Here is a 19,864-nt window from a genome sequence, read left to right as displayed (position 1 = left end):
TTAACAGGGAAGGAGTGAATCGTAAGTGGTCATAGGAAAACTGGCTCACCATATGGAAGGAAATCAAAGTGGATGCTTACCTTATGCAATATTTAAAGGTAAGCTCCAAATAGAGTTAAAGATATGAATATGAAAAATGGAAGTGTCAATTAATTGAAGATGGTATACATAATTTTTTTAACTATTAATGGAAAGGGCTTCTTAAACAAACTGCAGGGCAAATGTTTACCAAATTGATCATATAAAAATGGGCAAGATTAAAACTAACAAAGGGCACCATGAACAGATATAATAGGAAGATGACAGAATGGGAGAAGATATTTACAATGTCTAAATCCAACAAGGAATATAGGAGGAAATAAAGAGAATACAAGCACACCAACAGAAAACTGGACAAATGATATGAATAGGAATCGTTTTAAAAAGGAAAACAAAAGGATTAAAAATATATTTAAAAGTTGTTCAACCTTTATAATAATTAGGGAACTACAATTTAAAGTAACAATAATATATTGACTAGATTAGGAAAAAATGTGAAGCTGAAGAAAGCCAATTATTGGCAGGGATGTAGAGATCTGGGAACCCTCATGTACAGCTGGTTGGAGAGCAGAGCAAGACTGAGACCGGTTCAGTAATAACATACCTTATGATGGCTGTATATCCATCTGTTCCATGAAAGGGCTGTATGTACAAAGCAGCCCCCAAATGCTGAAGGAGCCAAAAAAGAACAGGGGAGACAAATTCAGTTTGGTGGTGAAGAGTGTCTTAATGGCCAGGCACGGTGGCTTATGCCAGCAATCTCAGCACTTTGGGAGGCCAAGGCGGGTGAATCACCTGAGGTCGGGAGTTTGAGACCAGCCTGACCAACATGGAGAAATCCCGTCTCTTCTTTAAAAAATACAAAAATTAGCTGGGCATGGTGGCACATGCCTCTAATCCCAGCTACTCAGGAAGCTAAGGCAGGAGAATTGCTTCAACCTGGGAGGTAGAGGTTATGGTGAGCTGAGATCGCGCCATTGCACTCCAACCTAGGCAACAAGATCAAAACTCTGCCTCAAAAAAAAAAAAAAAAAAAAAGAGTTTCACTGAGGGAACTTAACAGACAGAAGCGTGGCCTTGGGCAGTTTCGAGACAGGTAGATCTTCATTCCTGCTACCCCCAGACCCAGGGCTGGGTATATTTCCATAGGGAAAGGGGATACATGATCTCTGCAAGACAACTAAAGGCACCCTCCAGAACAGGCCAGTGTTACAACCTGTAACATGTGCCATAATGTCAAGGTTGACCAGTTCCTGTACCACACACAGGAGATAAAATGCAATCATAGCAATCAGGAAGCATTTACGGGACTGGGGTAATCGGAAGTCAACATGGTGGATTAGCATCCAAGCTGGAGTCACTTTTGTCTCCACATCATCTCAGAGAAATCCCCCATGGTTCTTTAGGGCATATGTTAAGGTGTTTGTCACAGCACTGCTTGTGTTAGTAGGTCATTGGAGGCAAACTAAGTATCCATACCTGAAGGAATGGGAAAGTCAAAAGGTAATAGATGCTTTTTATGGAGTATTAGGCAACAGTTAGAAGTCATAGAGCACATATAAATGCAGGAACATGGATGGCTCTTGGAAATGCACTGCCAAATGAACAGCAAGATAAGAATGAGATTTGCACCACAATATCACATAATAGCGTGTTAAAAACACATGCCGGGCTAGGCTCATGCCTGTAATCCCAGCACTTTGGGAGGCCAAGGTGGGCAGATCACCTGAGGTCAGGAATTGAGACCAGCCTGGTCAACATGGTGAAACCCCGTGTCTACTAAAAATACAAAACCAGCTGGGCGTGGTGGTGTGGACCTGTAATCGCAGCTACTCAGGAGACTGAGGCAGGAGAATCACTTGAACCTAGGAAGCGGAAGTTGCAGTGAACTGAGATTGCACCACTGCACTACCACCTGGGTGACAGAGTGAGACTCTGTCTCAAAAAATACAATAAAATAAAAATGCATGCCTATATACATTGTGCATGATAATATCCACCCAAAGAGTACACAATGGAAACGGAGGGATTGAAGTGACTTTGCAGTGAAGAAACCTGACCATCACTCCCTCAGCCAGGTGATCAAGGTCAACAGCAACACTGATAGCATGTACCCTTGATGTGAAGGACCCTTTAACCTCTGCAGTCTTATTCTCCAAGGACACAAAACTCCAGTCTCATCATAAGAGAAACATCAAATAAATCTCAGCTAAAGGCCATCCTACCAAATACCTGACCAGTAATCTTCAAAACTGTAAAAGTCATCCAAAACAAGGGAAACCTGAGAAACTATCATAGTCTAGAGGAGGCTACTGAGACATGACACTAAATATAACATGGAATCCTGGGTGGGAACCTGGGACAGAAAAAGATATGAGGGAGAAACTAAGGAAATCTGAACAAATATTGGACTTGACACTTTAAAATATAGGTTATAGACCAGGCGCGGTGGCTCATGCCTGTAATCCCAGCACTTTGGGAAGCAGAGGTGGGTGGATCACCTGAAGTCGGGAGTTCGAAACTAGCCTGGCCAACATGGCGAAACCCCACCTCTACTAAAAATACAAAAAATTAGTCGAGGGTGGTGCCAGGCTCCTATAATCCCAGCTACTTGGGAGGCTGAGGCAGGAGAAGCACTTGGATCCTGGGAGGCAGAGGTTGCCGTGAGCTGAGATTGCACCACTGCACTCCAGCCTGGGTGAAAAGAGCAAAACTCTGTCTCAAAAAAAAAAAAAAATATATATATATATATATATATATATATAAAATCTTATACCATATACATATTATATAACTATTAATACAATATTACTATTATATAATAGTAATAACATATTAATATTGGTTCATTAACTGTGACAAATGTACCACAGCAATATAAGATGTTAACAGTAAGGGAAACAATGTGTGTCCAGGTGCATAAAAATAGTCCGTATTTTATAACCTTCACATAAAACTAAAACTATTCTAAACTTTTAAAATTATGTAAAAAAAAAAAATCCATGCCCACAAACCCATATACATCTTAAAGAACATATACAAATAAAAGTCAAATCAAGCTTCCTAAAATAGTTATCCATGAGGGCATAGGGAGGGGATGGGTATGAGGAAAGGGGTTAAAAACAAAGAAGATCCCTAACCTTCTTGTGTTACGGAAGAAGAAACTAAAATCAGGAAGTGTTAAGTGATTTAGCTAAGGCTGTTCCTCCAACATGGACCTTCTGACCCTGGGTACACCAAAAGCTGTTTCCATAGCTAAGACCTGCTCTGCCTGCTGTGAGGATAAACTGAGTGAATTCTCTCCAGGAATAGAAGGAAAATTCAGCAGGTGAATCAAAAGGCACCCTGAACCTTTCCATTAAATGGGAAAAGAAGATGTTGCTTTTGGTCTTTAAAGCAAGCGACAGCATCCCAGAGGCCTCCCTGCAAGGTTAAAGATGGGAGCTGGCTTTAGAGCCAGAGACCTGGAGCGTCAGATAAGGGGTATTATCAAGGGCAGAACCTGGAGAAGCTAAATTTCCAGAAGATGTATTGATGGTAAGTTGATAGCTCCATGGAATTAATGAAAAACAACAATGGGAAGGAGTTCTTGGACCAGAAGGCAGAGAAACTTCCCAAGTCAGAACAAAGTTGGGGAATGGCAAAGCCAGGCCTGTAGAGGCTCAGGAGTATTTGGCAGAGGTAGAAAACAGTTTTGTTCTTTTTCCTATCAGTAAAATATAAAAAACTTTAAAAGGGCTATAAAAGCCTTTCCTGCAACTGGCATAGCGGCAGCAAAGGCGATCCCAGAGGTTGAGGGAGCAGGGGGGCTGGGGAGGGGGTGGAGAGGAGGCACGGGAGCCGGGGTGCGAAGGTGGCCTGGGCACCTCCCGAGGGGGTGCAGTTATGCATTCATAGGATCCTCTGAGAAAGCAACAGCATTCAAAGTTAGAAAAGTTCCACTCAAAATTAAATCATCTCAGTATAGAAGCCTGAGGAAACTAATTAAATTCTCAAATCATAGCAAACAAGGAAAGCACGCTGTTCTCAACACCTCCAAGTATCAGAAGGAATTTAGGCGAAGACACATGTTTTTGCTCCACACTCAAGCCCACCTACTTTGGGGATTCCCCGGCCTGCTAATATCTTTTTGAAACGATAAACAATCCCAGATGGCTGAACTACTTGGGGGTCAGGATTGCATATGTTTACGCGTGAATACGGGGAATAGAAATGCTGGAAGAAAAATTGTCACAGTCAATAACCAATCAGTACGGGTCAAGATCTGAAAAGCAACTGATACATGCATCACTGCACAAGTATTCACAAGGAGAAAGCCTTTTTCCTCCCAGGGTTTTATCAAGGCTACCGTGCAGTTATCAGTCAATTTGTCAAGTACTTTACAAATTATGATACAATCATAAAATGAAAATCTATGCCACAATTAAGACAAAAGAAACTAACATTATAACATGTTACCATTTCTGAAAAATACATAAAAGGAAAAATTAAGTTGCATCTATATGCATAGAATATTTCAAAGAAAATTGGGAAGACTGGTTTCATCTGAGAACTAGGTAGCTAAGAAACAGGAATAGGTAGGGAACTTTTCACATACTATACTCTTTCATAGTTTTTGAATCTTGAATTGTGAATTTACTGCCTCTTCAAAAAATGAATAAAATGCTAAAATAACAAATATTTATGTATTTATAGTCCACCACTTTGCTCAGAGACTTCAAGAACACATACCAAAATATATCTGCATGTAATACAATCAGATAAAATAAATGAGTGATACATATTTAAAATAAAACAGGAGAGGCCAGGCATGGTGGCTCACACCTGTAATCGCAGCACTTTGGGAGGCCAAGGGGGATGGATGACCTGAGGTCAGGAGTTCAAGACCAGCCTGGCCAACATGGTGAAATCTCTTCTCTACTAAAAATGCAAAAATTAGTCAGGTATTATGGTGCACGCCTGTAATCCCAGCTCCTCTGGAGGCTGAGGCATAAGAATCTCTTGAACTCGGGAAGCGGAGGTTGCAGTGAGCCGAGATTGTGCCAGTGCACTCCAGTGTGGGCAACAGAGCAAGACTCCGTCCCAAAAATAAAAATAAAAATAAAACAGGAGAAACAAAATAGCAACTAGGGGTAAGTCAAGCACAAGATGTAGACACAGCATTTTGTTTGGTTGCTGGATATGGCCATGCATTTGGTGTCAAAAGCAAAGCAAGAAACAAACTCAAGTGTCTACATTGAGCTGCCACTCAAAAGATGAATGGCTTTTCTTGAAGAGGAGAGCAAGGGAAAATGTCTATCAAACATTCATCTAAATAAGACCCCAGGATACCACAGGCAGTGTCCTCAATCACAGTGCACAGCTAAGGAGACCCTCAGGAGGACCCTGTCCTTCCACCTCCATGCGGAAGTGGGATGGTTCAGGCTATTTAGCAGTGAGGCACATGGCTCAGGACCTGAGAGACAGCTGGCCCCAAAAGGTAGGCAGGAGAGAAATGCTATGGGTCAGACATGCCACTTGGCACACAGGCTCCAAGTTCCAACCGGAAAACCTCTTGTGCTTGATCAACTAAGTCAGGGGAAACGGAGAGAAAAGTCTAAGTCAATAGCCTGTTACTCTTTGTCTTTTAGACAAACAGCACTTTGCTTGCTTCCATTTCCTCCCAGCACTGTAGTAAAATGGGCATCCGCTTCACAGCAGCTCCTAAACACTCGGTTTCCACAGTTGTTTCATTCATTCATTTGCCAAAACCACTCCCTTTGGGAAGCACGGTCTTTCCTCCTCTCCTCTTTCTTCTTCACCCCAGCATCCACAACGCAGGTCCTAATCACCACATTTCCTCCAGTATCACCCATATACGGTGCACAGAGACAACGCTATGTGTTCACTAAACCAGTTTCATTTTCTTCCTGGGCACCCAGCAAAGTGACATGCCCCAGCCTCTCTACAGTAAGAAGAAAATGCGATTGAGTTCTGGTCCATGGAATCAGGGAGATATCATATCAGCCATTTCCAGTGCTGGTCCCTAAAATGTTCTGTGCAGTCAACCATCATCCCCATCAGTTTCCCAGATACCAGTTGGATTTTTATACTCAGGGCAATGTCAGAAGCCTCTGCCAGTCTGAGTTCTAAACAATTATGGAACCCAAAATCCCCCTCCACTAACGTACAATGGCTACAATGTGAGCAAGAAAAAAATTTTTTATTTTGAGATGCTGAAAGTATTTGTTGCCAGAGTTAGCCTGCCTTGTCTAACATAGATATTGGGTTTGTCCTGTAACAACAACAACAAAAAAAAATTTGACATTGGCTTGGCAGATGTGTAGTAAATGGGGAAGGTTCAGATATTGCAGACTTAGTTTACATGGTAGCAAAATACTGACAAAAATTGCCTACAATACTTTGGAAGTCGCACTACCTGCCTACTGAGATTACAGTTGAAGGAGAACCAGATGGTTCTATTCTAGGACATGGATAGAGTTCTAGAAGAATTGGAAGAGGATAAAGAACACTTTAGTATATGTTATTTTGTTACTATATTTGTTACTAATTGTCTATATTGGTGTTTGGTCAAGTTTTTCAAGAAAAAAAAGTCAGAATGCAACTTACCCATTAGCAGATAGAAGCCATATGAAAGAGAGATAATCCATAAATTTAGGACATAGAGAGTTGGAAAGGCCATTTGCCAATTGCTTCTAGACACCCAACCATGAGAGATAGCATTTTTAAACACATTGAGGGTTGGAGATCCAGGGAAACTTCTTAGTCAAGCATGTGACTCAGGCCTTTGGCAAAAATCAAATGAAGGGCATAGCCTTTTCACCTGCTTTTTTTTTAGATAACCTCAAGATACCCACCATTAAATTGTAAAAAAGAAAGAGACAGTGCTTCCTCATGGGGATAAGGAAGCATTAAAATAAACAAGCAGTCTTGAAATTGTATTTAGGAGAGAATTTGTTTTGTTACTGAGACATGGAACTTTCTAAAAAATAAATCGAAGGCCTTTTTACATTATTGAAAAAATAATATTACTAAAGACATTATGATACTAAATTAGAAACACTTTTAATATTCTTTGAGCCTTAAATCAGCAGTCCCTAGGAGGGGAGAGGACCCAAGATCCATTTCTGATGTGGCCAGGAGAATAATGGACAGGAAAGAACTCCAGGGGTCAGTGCCAGGGGTCATTGGGAAAAATGAAAAAGAAAGTCCCTCCCACAGAGGAAGATCAGATTCTATTCCAGGAACTTGCCCCACTTTATGGAAAAGGAAAGTTCCAGTGTCGCCCTGCAGGATGCTAGCTTTGCTATGGACCAGCGATTTCTCTTTGTCTTCATTCTTCTTTTTTCTAGATGGGAAATGTTACTGTTATCATCACCATCCAAAAGTGTAGGGGAAAAGCGGTAATATTTTTCTTTTGCTCGTAAGCTGCTGAACCAATAGGAGTCACATTCCCACTCAATAGGGAGGCCCATTCCCAGAGATCCTGAAATTTGAGCTGAACACAGTGATTGGGAAAAACTTGAGGTCATTCCTGTTAAGAGGGGATGTGTGTGTTCTGTGTTGGAGGAAGAATGAAATGGAGAGTTGGTGTCCAGAAGGGTAGAATGGCAGAGATGATGCTATATGTTTGTTAAATCTGTTTCCTTTGACCCACACATTTAAGTTGCATTTTCCAACTTCTCCTGCAGGTAGGTGGGCTGTGTCACTGAGTGCTGGCCAGTGGGATACGGTCTGACTCCTAAACTCCACTAAGTGATGTCATCTGCCCTTTGCAAATGAGAATTCAGGCAACAGAGCATACTCTACCTGTGTTCTCTTAACCAGTGATCATGAAGCACATCATCTAACAGCTTCTCTTAGTCACGTGCATATTGCTATGAGTTGGGTGGGTTCTTCAGCCTACTGTTACCTACTTCATTAAAGCCTCTTACCGGCAGTTCATTTTGTGTTCCATTGAACCACTTTTACTAATAATGACTAATAAAAGGTAAGATGCCCATGCTGGCCCTGCTGGAATAAAACAAAAGGAAAATATAACAGTAGTTACAAATCTTACAGAAGATTAATATTCTTCAGTAAAATGAACAAGGAAACAGAAGTTGAACATCAACAGACAATCAGGGATAGTCCACCACACATCAATCATCCAAAAAGATCTCCCATATGGAATAATTTTATTTATCGTATCAGAAATATTATCTGTGTCAGTAAGTCTAGGATATTATGAAGATATTACCCTGGACAAATGTATCAATAATTGTACTAACAGCCTCTGGGAGAATTAAGCAGTCATGATGCCAGGATGTTCAAAAACACTGAAACAGTGATTCTCAATGTGTGATGCAAAGAAGGGATCCTCACAGGCATCCTACCATAAAGACTTTTCTTAGCCTTTGCCCAGTTAGCCCTTGAATCTCCAGGAACACTTCGCCTGCAATACCTAGGGTAAGTGTGGGCCCGGCCGGACTCAGGTCCAGATGGTGCAGTGCTGGGTGGGACCGACAGGCTACAGTCACGGCCTGATCTAAAACCCACAACTCTCATACATCTGAAGGAAGCTGTTTAGCCTGCATGCTTACTTCGAGCTATTAGAAGAAAGAAAGAGCAAAGGTCAGAAGAAGGTATGAGGGTCTATGAGAGAAAAGGCAACAAAGGCATTATTCTCTCTGGAAAGTCATGAAACTTTAATCAGCACATTTTAGAAACCTTAATTTTCACCTTTTTATCACTACCCACAGAATACTTACACCTGACCTCCAACCTGACTTAACAGAAGCTAGAAAATGCCCTTCCAGCTGCTCCCCTGGATTAAATAGACGCTAGGCAAGGCCAAAGTTCTGTTGGAAGGCAATCAGAACAGCTGAAACAGAAAAAAAAATATGTTTTGGCATGTCTCTGAAGGTCCCAAACACTTGCTGCTACCATGGTGAGTGAACAATACTAGATTCTGCCATTCCCAGGTGGGCTAAAGGGGCTCTTTCACCCGTACTGATATTATGTCAAGATTTAGAGATGTCTGAAAAATTTCCCACTGGCTTGGAGAAATGCTTTTGCCATACCTATAAAACCATCACTCATAACTATATCTTGACATTGGGCTCTCAAGTACAGACTGACGCTCAGTGTATTAGTACACTGAGCGTCAGTCTGTACTTGAGAGATAATGTCATCATCTCTTCTGGTGCAGACACCTCAGCCTTCATCAAACTTGCCCCACCCCTCCCTTCCTCCAGTCTACACCCCCAGCTCAGTCTGAGCATCGCTGTCAGTGCGTGCCAGTGAGTGACAGTCAGGAGCAAAGGTCTACAGCGGAGAGCAGGGGAGGTATGGCGGAATGGCAGGAATGCACAAAAACACTTAGCACATGGCTCCCACTTGCCCTCAGGAAGCTTGCAGTCCTTTTGGGAGGGGTAAGGATGCCTAACCACTGATTTCACTTGGAGCAATTAATGAGACATGTGGCACATCAATGCAAGGGTTATCAGGGTTCACTGGAAGGGACAAGCATTTGGGCAGGTGCATGTATGACTGGCTTGATGGAATCTGCCCAGCAAGAGTTCTTCTCACTCTCCTAGGTCTACTCAGTACCTTCTTCCTTTGGCTGTGTGTGTGTTTATGAATTCCTTTTTAAATATATATATATATATATATATATATATATATATATATATATATGTATATATTCTAACTACATAGTCTAATATATAGATAATATAGAGAGACTATATAATGTTTTTATATGTTCATATATATATATATATATATATGGAGAGAGAATGTCCTTACTTAACATCATTCACAGGTTCTTGGAAACTGAACCTTTAAGTGAAACTAGGTCTAGCAGGCCTTCAAGTAACATCATTTCATTCAATGTCATTTCAGTTTAACACTGATGAGGAAAAAGATTGGTTTCACTATATGCCATTTCGCTTAAAGTCACAGTTTACAAAAACTGATGCACGACATAAGGATTTTCCTTCTGTGTGTGTGTGTGTGTGTGTATGTGTGTGTATGCGAGTATATGTGTGGGTATGTATGTGTGTTTCTGTGTGTGTTTGTGTGTACATGTGTGTGTTTATGTATTGGTGTATGTGTGTATTTATGGGTGTATATGTGTATGTGTGTTTTTATGTGTACATTTGTGTGTGCACATCTGTGGGTATGCAGGAGTGTGTGTGTATAGTGTGTTTATGTGTAGGAGGTGTCAGGGGGTGTATGTGTATTTATGTGCATGTGTGTATATGTGTTTATGTGTGCATTTGTGTGTATGTGTGAATATGTGTACGTGCTGGTGTTTATGTGTGTGTGTTTGGGAGTGTGTGTGTATGTGTGTATTTGTGTGTGTGTGTGTATGTGTGTGGGGAGTGTCTGGGGTGTATGTATGTGTTTCTGTGTATTGTATATATGTACATGTATGGGTGTGTGTAGGGATGTATGTGTTTTTATGTGTCTGTATGTGTGTTTACATGTGCATTTGCATATATGTATGTGGGTATGTTTAAATGTGTGGTGTGGGAGGGACTGTTTGGGGTGTATGTGTGTGTGTTTGTGTATGTGTGTGTATATGTGCGCTTATGTGTGTATGGGAGTGTGTAGGTGTGTTTATGTGTGTATGGGTGTGTGTACATGTGGGGGGTGTTTATGTGTCTGTATGTGTGTTTACATGTGCTTTTGTGTATATGTATGTGGGCATGTTTGTGTGAGAGGGTGTCTGGAGGGGCGTGTGTATGTGTATGTGTGTGTGTGCATATGCATGGGTGTGGGTGTGTTGGAGGTGGGTGTATTTATGTGTGTTTATAAGTGTATGTGTATTTACATGTCTGTGTTTATGTGTGGAGGTGTGTTTGTGTGTGTGTATGTGTGTTTTTGTGTGTGTGTTTGTGTATGTGCTTATGTGGGTGGGTGTGTGTGTTTATGTGTGCACTTGTTTATGTGGGTGTTTGTGTTTATGTGTATAGGTATGTGTATTTGTGTGTTTGTGTGTACGTGTGTTTATGTGTGGGAGGGTTTATCTATGTGTGTATGTGTGAGAGGTTGTGGTATATTGTGTTTGTGTGTGTGTTCATGTGTGTGTGTGGGTATGTGGGTGTTTGGAGTGGATGTATGTGTGTATATGTATAAACACATGTTTATGTGTATTTATGTTTTTATGTGTGCAGTCTGTGTGTATGTGTATATGGGTGTGTTTATGTATGTGTGTGTGTTTATTGTGTGTATGTGTGTATGTTTATGTGTGTATTTGTGGGTGTGTGTGGGTGTTTATGCGTGTGTTTCTGTGTGTGGGTGGGTGTATGAGTGTACACCTTTCTGCCCTCTAGTTTTTTCTTCTTCCCACATTGCAGAAAGCCACTCCTTCACTCTTACAAGCAACTCTTTCCCTTTGCAGGAAATTATTCTTTAGCCACTTGAAACTGTAGCAAATCACACAAATGGCCTCCCTGGAAAACTGTTTTTAATCCCCATAATGCTTAGGCCCTTTCCTTTGAAAGCTTTCTCTTCCTTCTGTGTCTGTGTCTACTTGTTGTGTTGACTCAGACTATTCGTCCAATGAATAGAGACAACATCTAATTACATTTCCCACTGAAACGTTAATGTGTTCTTAACGCTTAGCAGGTAAGAAAAATAATAATGCCTCTATGTTCCCCATTTTTTTCCACCTGAGGACTTCATATGCAAAAAGAGGTTTTTAAAGCATAGCATGAAAAGGTTTGGTTGATTAGACATGTATTAGGTTTTTCTGTGCTCTTGTGCAAAGGTTCAGCCTTTCAAAGGGGGTGTCCAATTATTTGGCATTAACCCATCTCTTTTCTTCTGCTCTCCTACTTCGGAAGACTAACATGCTAGTCTCACAGCAAAAATCATACCAAAAGCCTTTTCTTCACCAAGAGTATGCCCTGACCACCGCCATCTATCTATCACTTAGAAATGTTCAGTTAAAGTGTTATGCTGCGAGATGCTTCAGAGCCTCACAGAATCCAAACTCCTCTTTCCTTGACATCCTGACCCCATCCTTTCCTAACACAATGCTGCCAGGGTAGCCCCCTCAATACTCCTGAAAGATAGATACCAAGATTTTCCTTGTTTCACTCGCCCCTAAACTTAACCCATTTGTGGAAGCATGGATAAATCCATGACATTCTCCAGCAAGTCTTTCTTGGTCATAATAGCTCTCAGTGATGCCTCACTCTTTTAAATTTGTAATATGCAGATATCTACAAAGTTAACAGCACGATGTAGCATACATCAGGATGCCAAGTGGGGAAAAAAAAAAAAAACCCTAACACTTTCTCTTTGTATCAAATTCCATCAGTAGCTCCTTAAAAGAAGACAGCAGAATTCTACAGGTCATGTGCTTGGAATCACACAGTTATTTTTGCCCCACTGAACTATCTGTGACTTTTTCTCTCAATGAAGTCCATGAGCTTCTCAGGGACAAGGATCATTTATCACATAGGTTCAGATTCCCCTGAAATAACTAACACTAATATTGCTGGACATACAGAATATACACAGTGGATTCTCACTGATTTGCCCCATAGGGAAGCTAAGAAAATTATCAGGTTGAAATGAAGAATGAAATCATACTAAAACAAATCAGTAATAGGACATGGAAACTAAGTGTAACAACAATTTCAATGAATTGGATGGAATTTCGATCTCCTAGAAACCCGTTCTATAAGTCACTTCAGCAGGGAAGGTGTCTCTGGAGGAAAGGGGCAGATTGATAGAATGAGAATGTCAATTTTCACATGGACTTAGAGATCATATGATGCAAACTGTCTTGTTAGAGACAAAGATGTGGTGGTGGAGAAGCCTCGGCCAAAGCTGGGGAGACTGGAGATTGATATAAGATACCCTCAGTCCTGACTGCGTCCTTTTCACACGCTCAGCAGCTTTGCAGCAAGAATGCACAGCTATTTCTCACTGTAGAAAGGGCCTTACCTCTGCCTGGAGAAAGGGAGGAAAATATCATTCAGAGTTCCCATCCACATTTAATGGGAATGCATTTAATGTTACCGCGATGATGTGTAACACTGTTAATTGCAGATCTATTGTAATTGCTTTATTTTCTCTATGTCATCTAGCTACATTCAACCAACACTAACGCATTCTCTAAACAATTAGATTGTGTAACAGCAAGAGTACAGTATGTTAACAGGAAGACGTGCAAAACGTGTGATCAAATAACTAAACACTTAATTGAGCAGCTGAATTTCTTGTTTAAAAATTTTTCTTTGTTTTCAATATTCTGACATTACTTTTCTGGTAAGGCAGTGCAGGACAGGGTCACCAATACAGTTTTGTAACACACCCACCCCCTCCACAAACGCTCTCTGAACATCTGTCATGTGCAGGCGCTATTCCAGCAATTATGGAAGACCAAATGAATGAAACTCCATTTCTGTCCTTATGAATCTAGTAAGATGATTACAAATGAACACAAAAAGTCTAATAAAGGAAGAACATAAAGAACTAATAGGAGGCTATGGAATTTCAGAGCAGGGACAAATTCCCCCATTTCCTTAAGGGGGGAAATCATACAAATAAAACCATATGGCTGGGCATGATGGCTAATGCCTGTAATCCCAGCACTTTGGGAGGCTGAGGCAGGCGGATCTTAAGGTCAGGAGATCAAGACTATCCTGGTTAACACGGTGAAACCCCATCTCTACTAAAAATACAAAAAATTAGCCTGGTGTGATGGCATATGCCTATAGTCTCAGCTACTTGGGAGGCTGAGGCAGGAGAATCACCTGAACCTGGGAGGCGGAGGTTGCAGTGAGCTGAGATCACGCCACTGCACTTCCAGCCTGGGTGACAGAGCAAGACTCTATCACACACACACACACACATACACACACACACACACACACACACACACACCCATAAGGTGTTTATGAAGTCATAGCCACAGAAATTAGAAAGTCCTTAATTTCAAACAATGGACTTTTTTAGATAATTCTTTTAAGTTCAAACTGACTTCTAACACTTGGTTGCCTTTAAACAATGACTATACTAATATTTTTACACAAATGCTGATTTTAAAGTTTTCATCAAACATTTGCTTTCATCAAAACATTGCTGCAGAGGAGTTAATGATGAATAAGAATATAACTTTGCATGTCTGGTAGACTTTACAGCTTCCAAAGCATTTTCACAGCTACGATTTCGATGGATCTCATTTGGTCATCACAGAGCCCTGAGGAGTATGCAGGGCCTATTGGCTGTCTTTCTGAGTGCATATGTGTGTGTGTTGTTATAATTATTTTCATTGTGCATAGAGGAACCTGAGGCCTAGAGCAGTTTGAGGATTGACAGTGACAACTGGCATTTGTCAGACTTGTCAGACAAAAAGAAAATTGCTGGCTAAGCCTTCCCATCTAAAATTACTTTCAAGTTCTTACACTTGAAAACTCGTGTTCTTAGCAAGACCCAGTCTCTACTAAAAATAAAAATAAAAAACTAGCTGAGTTCAGTGGCATGTGCCTGTAGTACCAACTGTTCAGGAGACTGAGGTGGGAGGATCGCTCGAGCCCAGGAGGTGGAGGCTGCAGTGAGCTATGCGTGCGCCACTGCACTCCAGCCTGGGTGAAAGAGTGAGACCCTGTCTCAAATAAAGAAAAAAGAAGGAAGGAAGGGAGGGAGGGAGGGAAGGAGAGAGAGAGGGAGGGAGGGAGGGAGGGAGGGAGGGAGGGAGGGAGGGAAGGAGAGAGAGAGGGAGGGAGGGAGGGAGGGAGGGGAAGAAGATGAAGAAGAGGAAGAGGAAGAAGAAGAAAAGAGAGAGAGGGAGGGAGAGAGGGAGGAAGGGAGGGAGAGAGAGGAATAAAAGAAAGAAGCTCATGTTCCTACTGGTATATGTTCTCTTGAAAACAAAACATACCCTGGTAGCGCCCAGCATCTCAGAATTCCCCAGCTCTCTTTACTCCATCCACAGCACCTCACTCCTTCCTCATCCTCAGACACAGGCCAGCCTCTCTGCTCTCATCTTCTGCTCCCAATAGAGGATCAAAAAGCGGCCATTTGCTCATCCATCCTAAAGAGCCAGTGCCACTGATTTATGACTTTCAGGAGTATTTGCACTTTAAAACTTCGTTATAACTCTGCAAAAGGCATCTTGATCGTGATAAGCACGTGCTGGGTACTGGACATCAGGTGGAAGCAATCTGCAGGAAGGAAGTGACCCGGGTCCTTCATTACTTGCTGCCTCTTTCCCTGCAGTGGTTAACAAAGGTCTTCTGAGCTTACCTTCGGGGCATAGGTGGAGAGAGGAGCTGGCACAATGCATTGAAAGGAACTTCGTGGATGCGCAGTGACAGATTTAACAAGTAGAGAAAGCCCAAGCAGCGCCTCCAGAGGCTGAGATACAAATTTTAAAAAAGGATCTGGGAAGCAGACCGAGTCTGACAATGACATCCCCCACTCTCACTCCTAACTCTACACATAAACACTTGTGCTGGCCTTGACCTCAGACTGCCCTGTGGTACTTAAAATCTGCCCCAAGTCCAGAGGGAGGATCTTGGAGTCCTATAACAATGACCCAGATGCTCCCTCCTGCATTTGCAAACAGAGTGGGAAAGCTGTCCTTACCTCGTAGTGGGCCACACGCTGCGATTCGGAGATCAGCTGTGCGCTGCACACCTTGCAGTAACTGTCTGTAAATAAATCCTGATCGATATCGGAGGACTTCATCAGGCTACAGGAGAATCAACAGAAAAGAAAAATGAGTCCACTGCTTTGATGTTTATGCAGGATATTAACCATGTGAAAAGCCAGGATCACAGTAACAGGTCTGACAATGGTGACAGAGGGGCGGGTCTCCCTTGACGTTACCGTATCGATTAACCATATTACGTGTATAGGTTATAATTTTCTCATAAATACCCAACAGAGCTGCTATACCCTAAAATTAGAAATCCAGCTATAGTTTTTCTGTTTGAACAAGCAAGACTTATATCTAATGTCTTGTCAATCATTTCTGTGAAGGTGGGGCGCCATGGCTCACACCTGTAGTCCCAGTGTTTTGGGAGGCTGAGGTGGGAGCATCACTTGAGGCCAAGAGTTTGAGACCAGCATGGGCAACATAGAGAGATTCTGTCTCTACAAAAATAAAAATTCTAAAAAATGATGTATGTGAGATATTTTCACATCTCATATATATATATATATAAACAAAATGTTGTAAGCACATATATACAACAATAGAAAGTAGGTTAAACGAACTTTGATACATCATCACACTAGAAAATTAGGTGGCTCCTAAATCCAAATTCAGATAAATCCTTCTTTAAGGGGACATTAGGAAAAGGTTTACCATTAGCAAAAGAGATTTATAAGTATGTATAGTATTATACTGCATTTGTTTTAAAATATGTATAGATGTATTTAAAAACATTCCAGGAAATTATAACACAATTCTAATAGCACTTATCTGTGGGAAATGATAGAAAATTGCAAAAGCAATTTTTAAATTTTTTTATTTTTAAATTTTTCTTCAACAATCATGTATTACTTTTGTAGTCAAGGAGGAAGTTAGCTTCGTCTAGAGATTTTTAGCAGTATAAAATCTAGTTTGGAGTTGGATAGTTACAATTAGAAAATTCAGAAATAAAATCAGACTAAACTATAACTTTCCTTGCAACCTCATACTATGTAACACCAGAGACCTCACTGTTCAAGCTGACTCTTCTCCATTTAGAGTTGTTGAATTCAGAAAGGCCACCTCCATCACCGCGTACCACAACTGGACCCACAAAGTAAATAAACATATTCTCAAATTCCAAACCTGGAATCAAACTGCAGCCAAGGATCTCAAGCTTCTGAAAGCAGTCTGTTGGAAACGGATCTTATGGCAGCTGAAGTGTCATGTTTCCACCCCAGAAACACACCCCAGTGCATCCGATTGCTTTCACCCAGCCCACAAACGCCACTGGTTTCACCCAGCCCACAAACTCATATTACTACCAGCCAAGCAAGAAGTCAGGACCATGGCAGACAGCATGCTCTATGGAGAGGCAAGAGAAGCTCCGATAACAGTAATATGGGAGGTACTTTGGACTTTATCTTATTCCAACGCCATCATCTTACCTATAAGACTGTCCACAGTTACACTGATAGTCATTAGGTTAGCCAGAAATACTGCCTCACTTCCATGATTCAGATTTCCACAGGCTAGATCCATCCCAGATCTGGCGCTACCACACGGCATTGGGTGAGTCACTCAACTTTCCATGCCACTGTTTCCCCCATATAAAAATTGAGATAATAATATTTTCTATGCCTCCTTAGAAAGTGATAGTGAAAATCACAGGGAGAAATATATGAGAAAGTGCTATAGCAACCATAAAACTCTCTGCATTTGAAAGGGATCAGTAGTATATTTTTAAATAACATCCTGATGTTGTCAAGATGTTGGCCAAGTCCTGAGCAATGCAACAAAATGAAGGGCTGTGACTCATTTTAGGTGATTTTTGAAATAATCTAAATAACCAGGCCATATTAGTAAAGTATCTGCCTGAAATAAAGGCTGTCTGCCTCAACAACTCCATTCTCACATTCTGTCCTTAGCCCTGGCTCTAGTGGCTCATTCAGGGCATTTCTATTTAGCAATTCAAAAGGATTTACAGTTTCTGCTCCTAAGAGATAATAATACCTGTGGTTTTTCAATGACCCCAGCAAGCAATAGCTATGCCATGTACCACTGTGTCTCATGGTTGATGTAGGCCTGTTATTTCAGGAAGGACCACACCTGGCAGGTGGCCCAATTGGCCTGAAGTCTATTGCCTGCTGTGCCTGCAGATTCACCTCCTCTCCCACAAGGCAACCTGTTCCAGAAAGTCTGGAATCAAAATCTGCCCCATCAAAGTTTTCATCCAATGATTCCGTCATTAGGTACAACATGGGACCATACCAGTCTCCATTTTTTCAAGAGATATCCTCCCTCGAGTGTCTGAAGATAACTCTCTTCTATCTACTTCCAGGTCCTACCTGGACTTACCATCTTGTTCTAAGTCTATTTCATTATAGTCCATCTTCTTCAAAAGCAAGACCAAGAACAGAATAGGACACTCCAGAGATGGGAACTTCTCAGGCAGAGGATTGCCAGTCCCAATGCCAACCCAAAATATCATAGTCATTTGTAATGCTCTCTATTCACAGCCCAGAATGTAAATGAAGAAGAGATGTTTTGATGATGAGAAACTGTAGTACAACATTTTGAAATGTCAAATGAGAAAAGAAAACTTACTGAGGTATATTTTTTAAGCCAAGCTTCTATAAGTGGTTGTGTTTAAATATTATCGTGTTCCCTGCTATTTCTAATAAAGAAGCACACGAAAATAGATTCACGGGTGACCTGGTTAATAGGAATCTCCAAACTCACTGCACACTCCTTCCTCATTATACAACCAACTGCAAAAATCAAACACTGTGAAAGGATATTCAAGGTACGTGTCGGACCAAGCAGGCCTGTAGGAGTCTGAGTCTCGGTAAAGCAGCTGTGCAACAGAAATAGCTTTAAAGGCAGAATATAAAATGTGTATACTAAAAAAAATTCAAGGGAAGAGAAAATATCATGGCTTTTTCCACTGTTTTATATAAGAATATTGATTTGAACAAGTCCATATGCAATTTTTTAAAAGGCAATAAGGACCCCTCAATTGACGACACCTGAGTGTAACACCTGAACAAGTTACATTACAGTGGGAGGCAATTAATGGACAAGTGTCAGACTGGTTGGTACATGAGGGTTTTCCTCCAGGAAAAGAGAGCTCTGTCCATGTAGGTCACTTTAGACAACCAGAGGGTCCAATTTATGATGCAAAGGCTGGAATTCCCAAGAAGAGAGGATGTCACTTGCTCCCCTCCTCTAGTTTGTTCAGAAGAGGATTTTAGCTTCACTGGCCTTCAATGTCTTCACCAAGACAGCTGGTAAGAAAAAGGAAGAAAAAAAAAAAAAGGATTTCCGGTTTTTTAGCCTTGTCCATGGTCCTGACGAGCCCATGCTCTACTCCAGCAGCTGGAGTAGAGACAGAGCCATTGATCACTTCCTGGTCAGTCCAATCTGTCCCATCAGAGACAGTGTCTAGTGTCCTCCCCCGGAAACATTCGTATTGTGCTGTGCCATGAGGCCTTGGGACATTCTGAGGAGGGATACAAGAGTCAGGGAAGACAGAAATTTGATTTCCTGAGTCTGAAATGCATCTGAAGGAAAGCACCATCTGTACTCCCAGGCACAGCACATTGCAAAGGCAGGCACATGGCCAAGCAACCACTGGAGGATCTGAATGACCTCTTATCGCTCTGCAGTACTCACAGAGGATAGTGCTACCTGCAATGGAGGAAAGAGGCCCCCACCCAAGGTGGACACAGTAGTAAAGCAGGTCACGTTATCACGTGCTGTCCTGGGGTCTTAGTTTCTACAGATCCATGTGCATAGCAGTGAAAGTGTGAGACTCAGAGGTGCAGCTAGGTATCAGAAATAAAGGAAATATCAAGGAGGAGAGCTTTTATTGATTCCATAATGGCTTTGGGAAATCTACTATGAGTGAAACTCAGGGATAACAGAGGCACAACCCATGTCTTCCAAATCTTTCTGAGCTACTGAGTAAGAAGAGACATACACACACCAACACCTAAGGCACAGGCAACTAATTCCAGCAATTTGGCTGATGGAAAGTGATACAGGATTTGAGAAGACAGAAAGGATTATCAAGAAACTCCTCAAGAAAGTTCTATTAGGGTTGAAAATTTGAGGACGGATAGGATTAGAGTGGAGAGAAATAAGTTCCAACTCAGAAGTTAATTCTTTTCCCTGGCACAGAAA

The 19,864-nt window shown here is 41.5% G+C and overlaps 1 protein-coding gene across 2 annotated transcripts in view; it reads right to left on the bottom strand.

Annotated features, from left to right (window-relative positions):
* The window catches only part of ZMAT4 (zinc finger matrin-type 4), a 367,024-nt gene that overhangs the window by 278,598 nt on the left and 68,562 nt on the right, over window positions 1-19,864 (bottom strand). For both annotated transcript variants that reach the window (XM_032288123.1, XM_032288124.1), the window contains exon 2: window positions 15,631-15,736. In XM_032288123.1, the coding sequence (XP_032144014.1) occupies window positions 15,631-15,732 (102 nt within the window). In that variant the 5' untranslated portion in view covers window positions 15,733-15,736. The remainder of the gene's footprint in view (window positions 1-15,630; window positions 15,737-19,864) is intronic.

This window comes from Sapajus apella, unplaced genomic scaffold, assembly GCF_009761245.1.
Source record: "Sapajus apella isolate SASKATOON/1434 unplaced genomic scaffold, GSC_monkey_1.0 scaffold21, whole genome shotgun sequence".
In the NCBI taxonomy this organism is placed as follows: domain Eukaryota; kingdom Metazoa; phylum Chordata; class Mammalia; order Primates; family Cebidae; genus Sapajus; species Sapajus apella.
The sequence above is the reverse complement of the archived record's forward strand: the minus strand, read 5'-3'. Positions and strand labels throughout refer to the sequence as shown.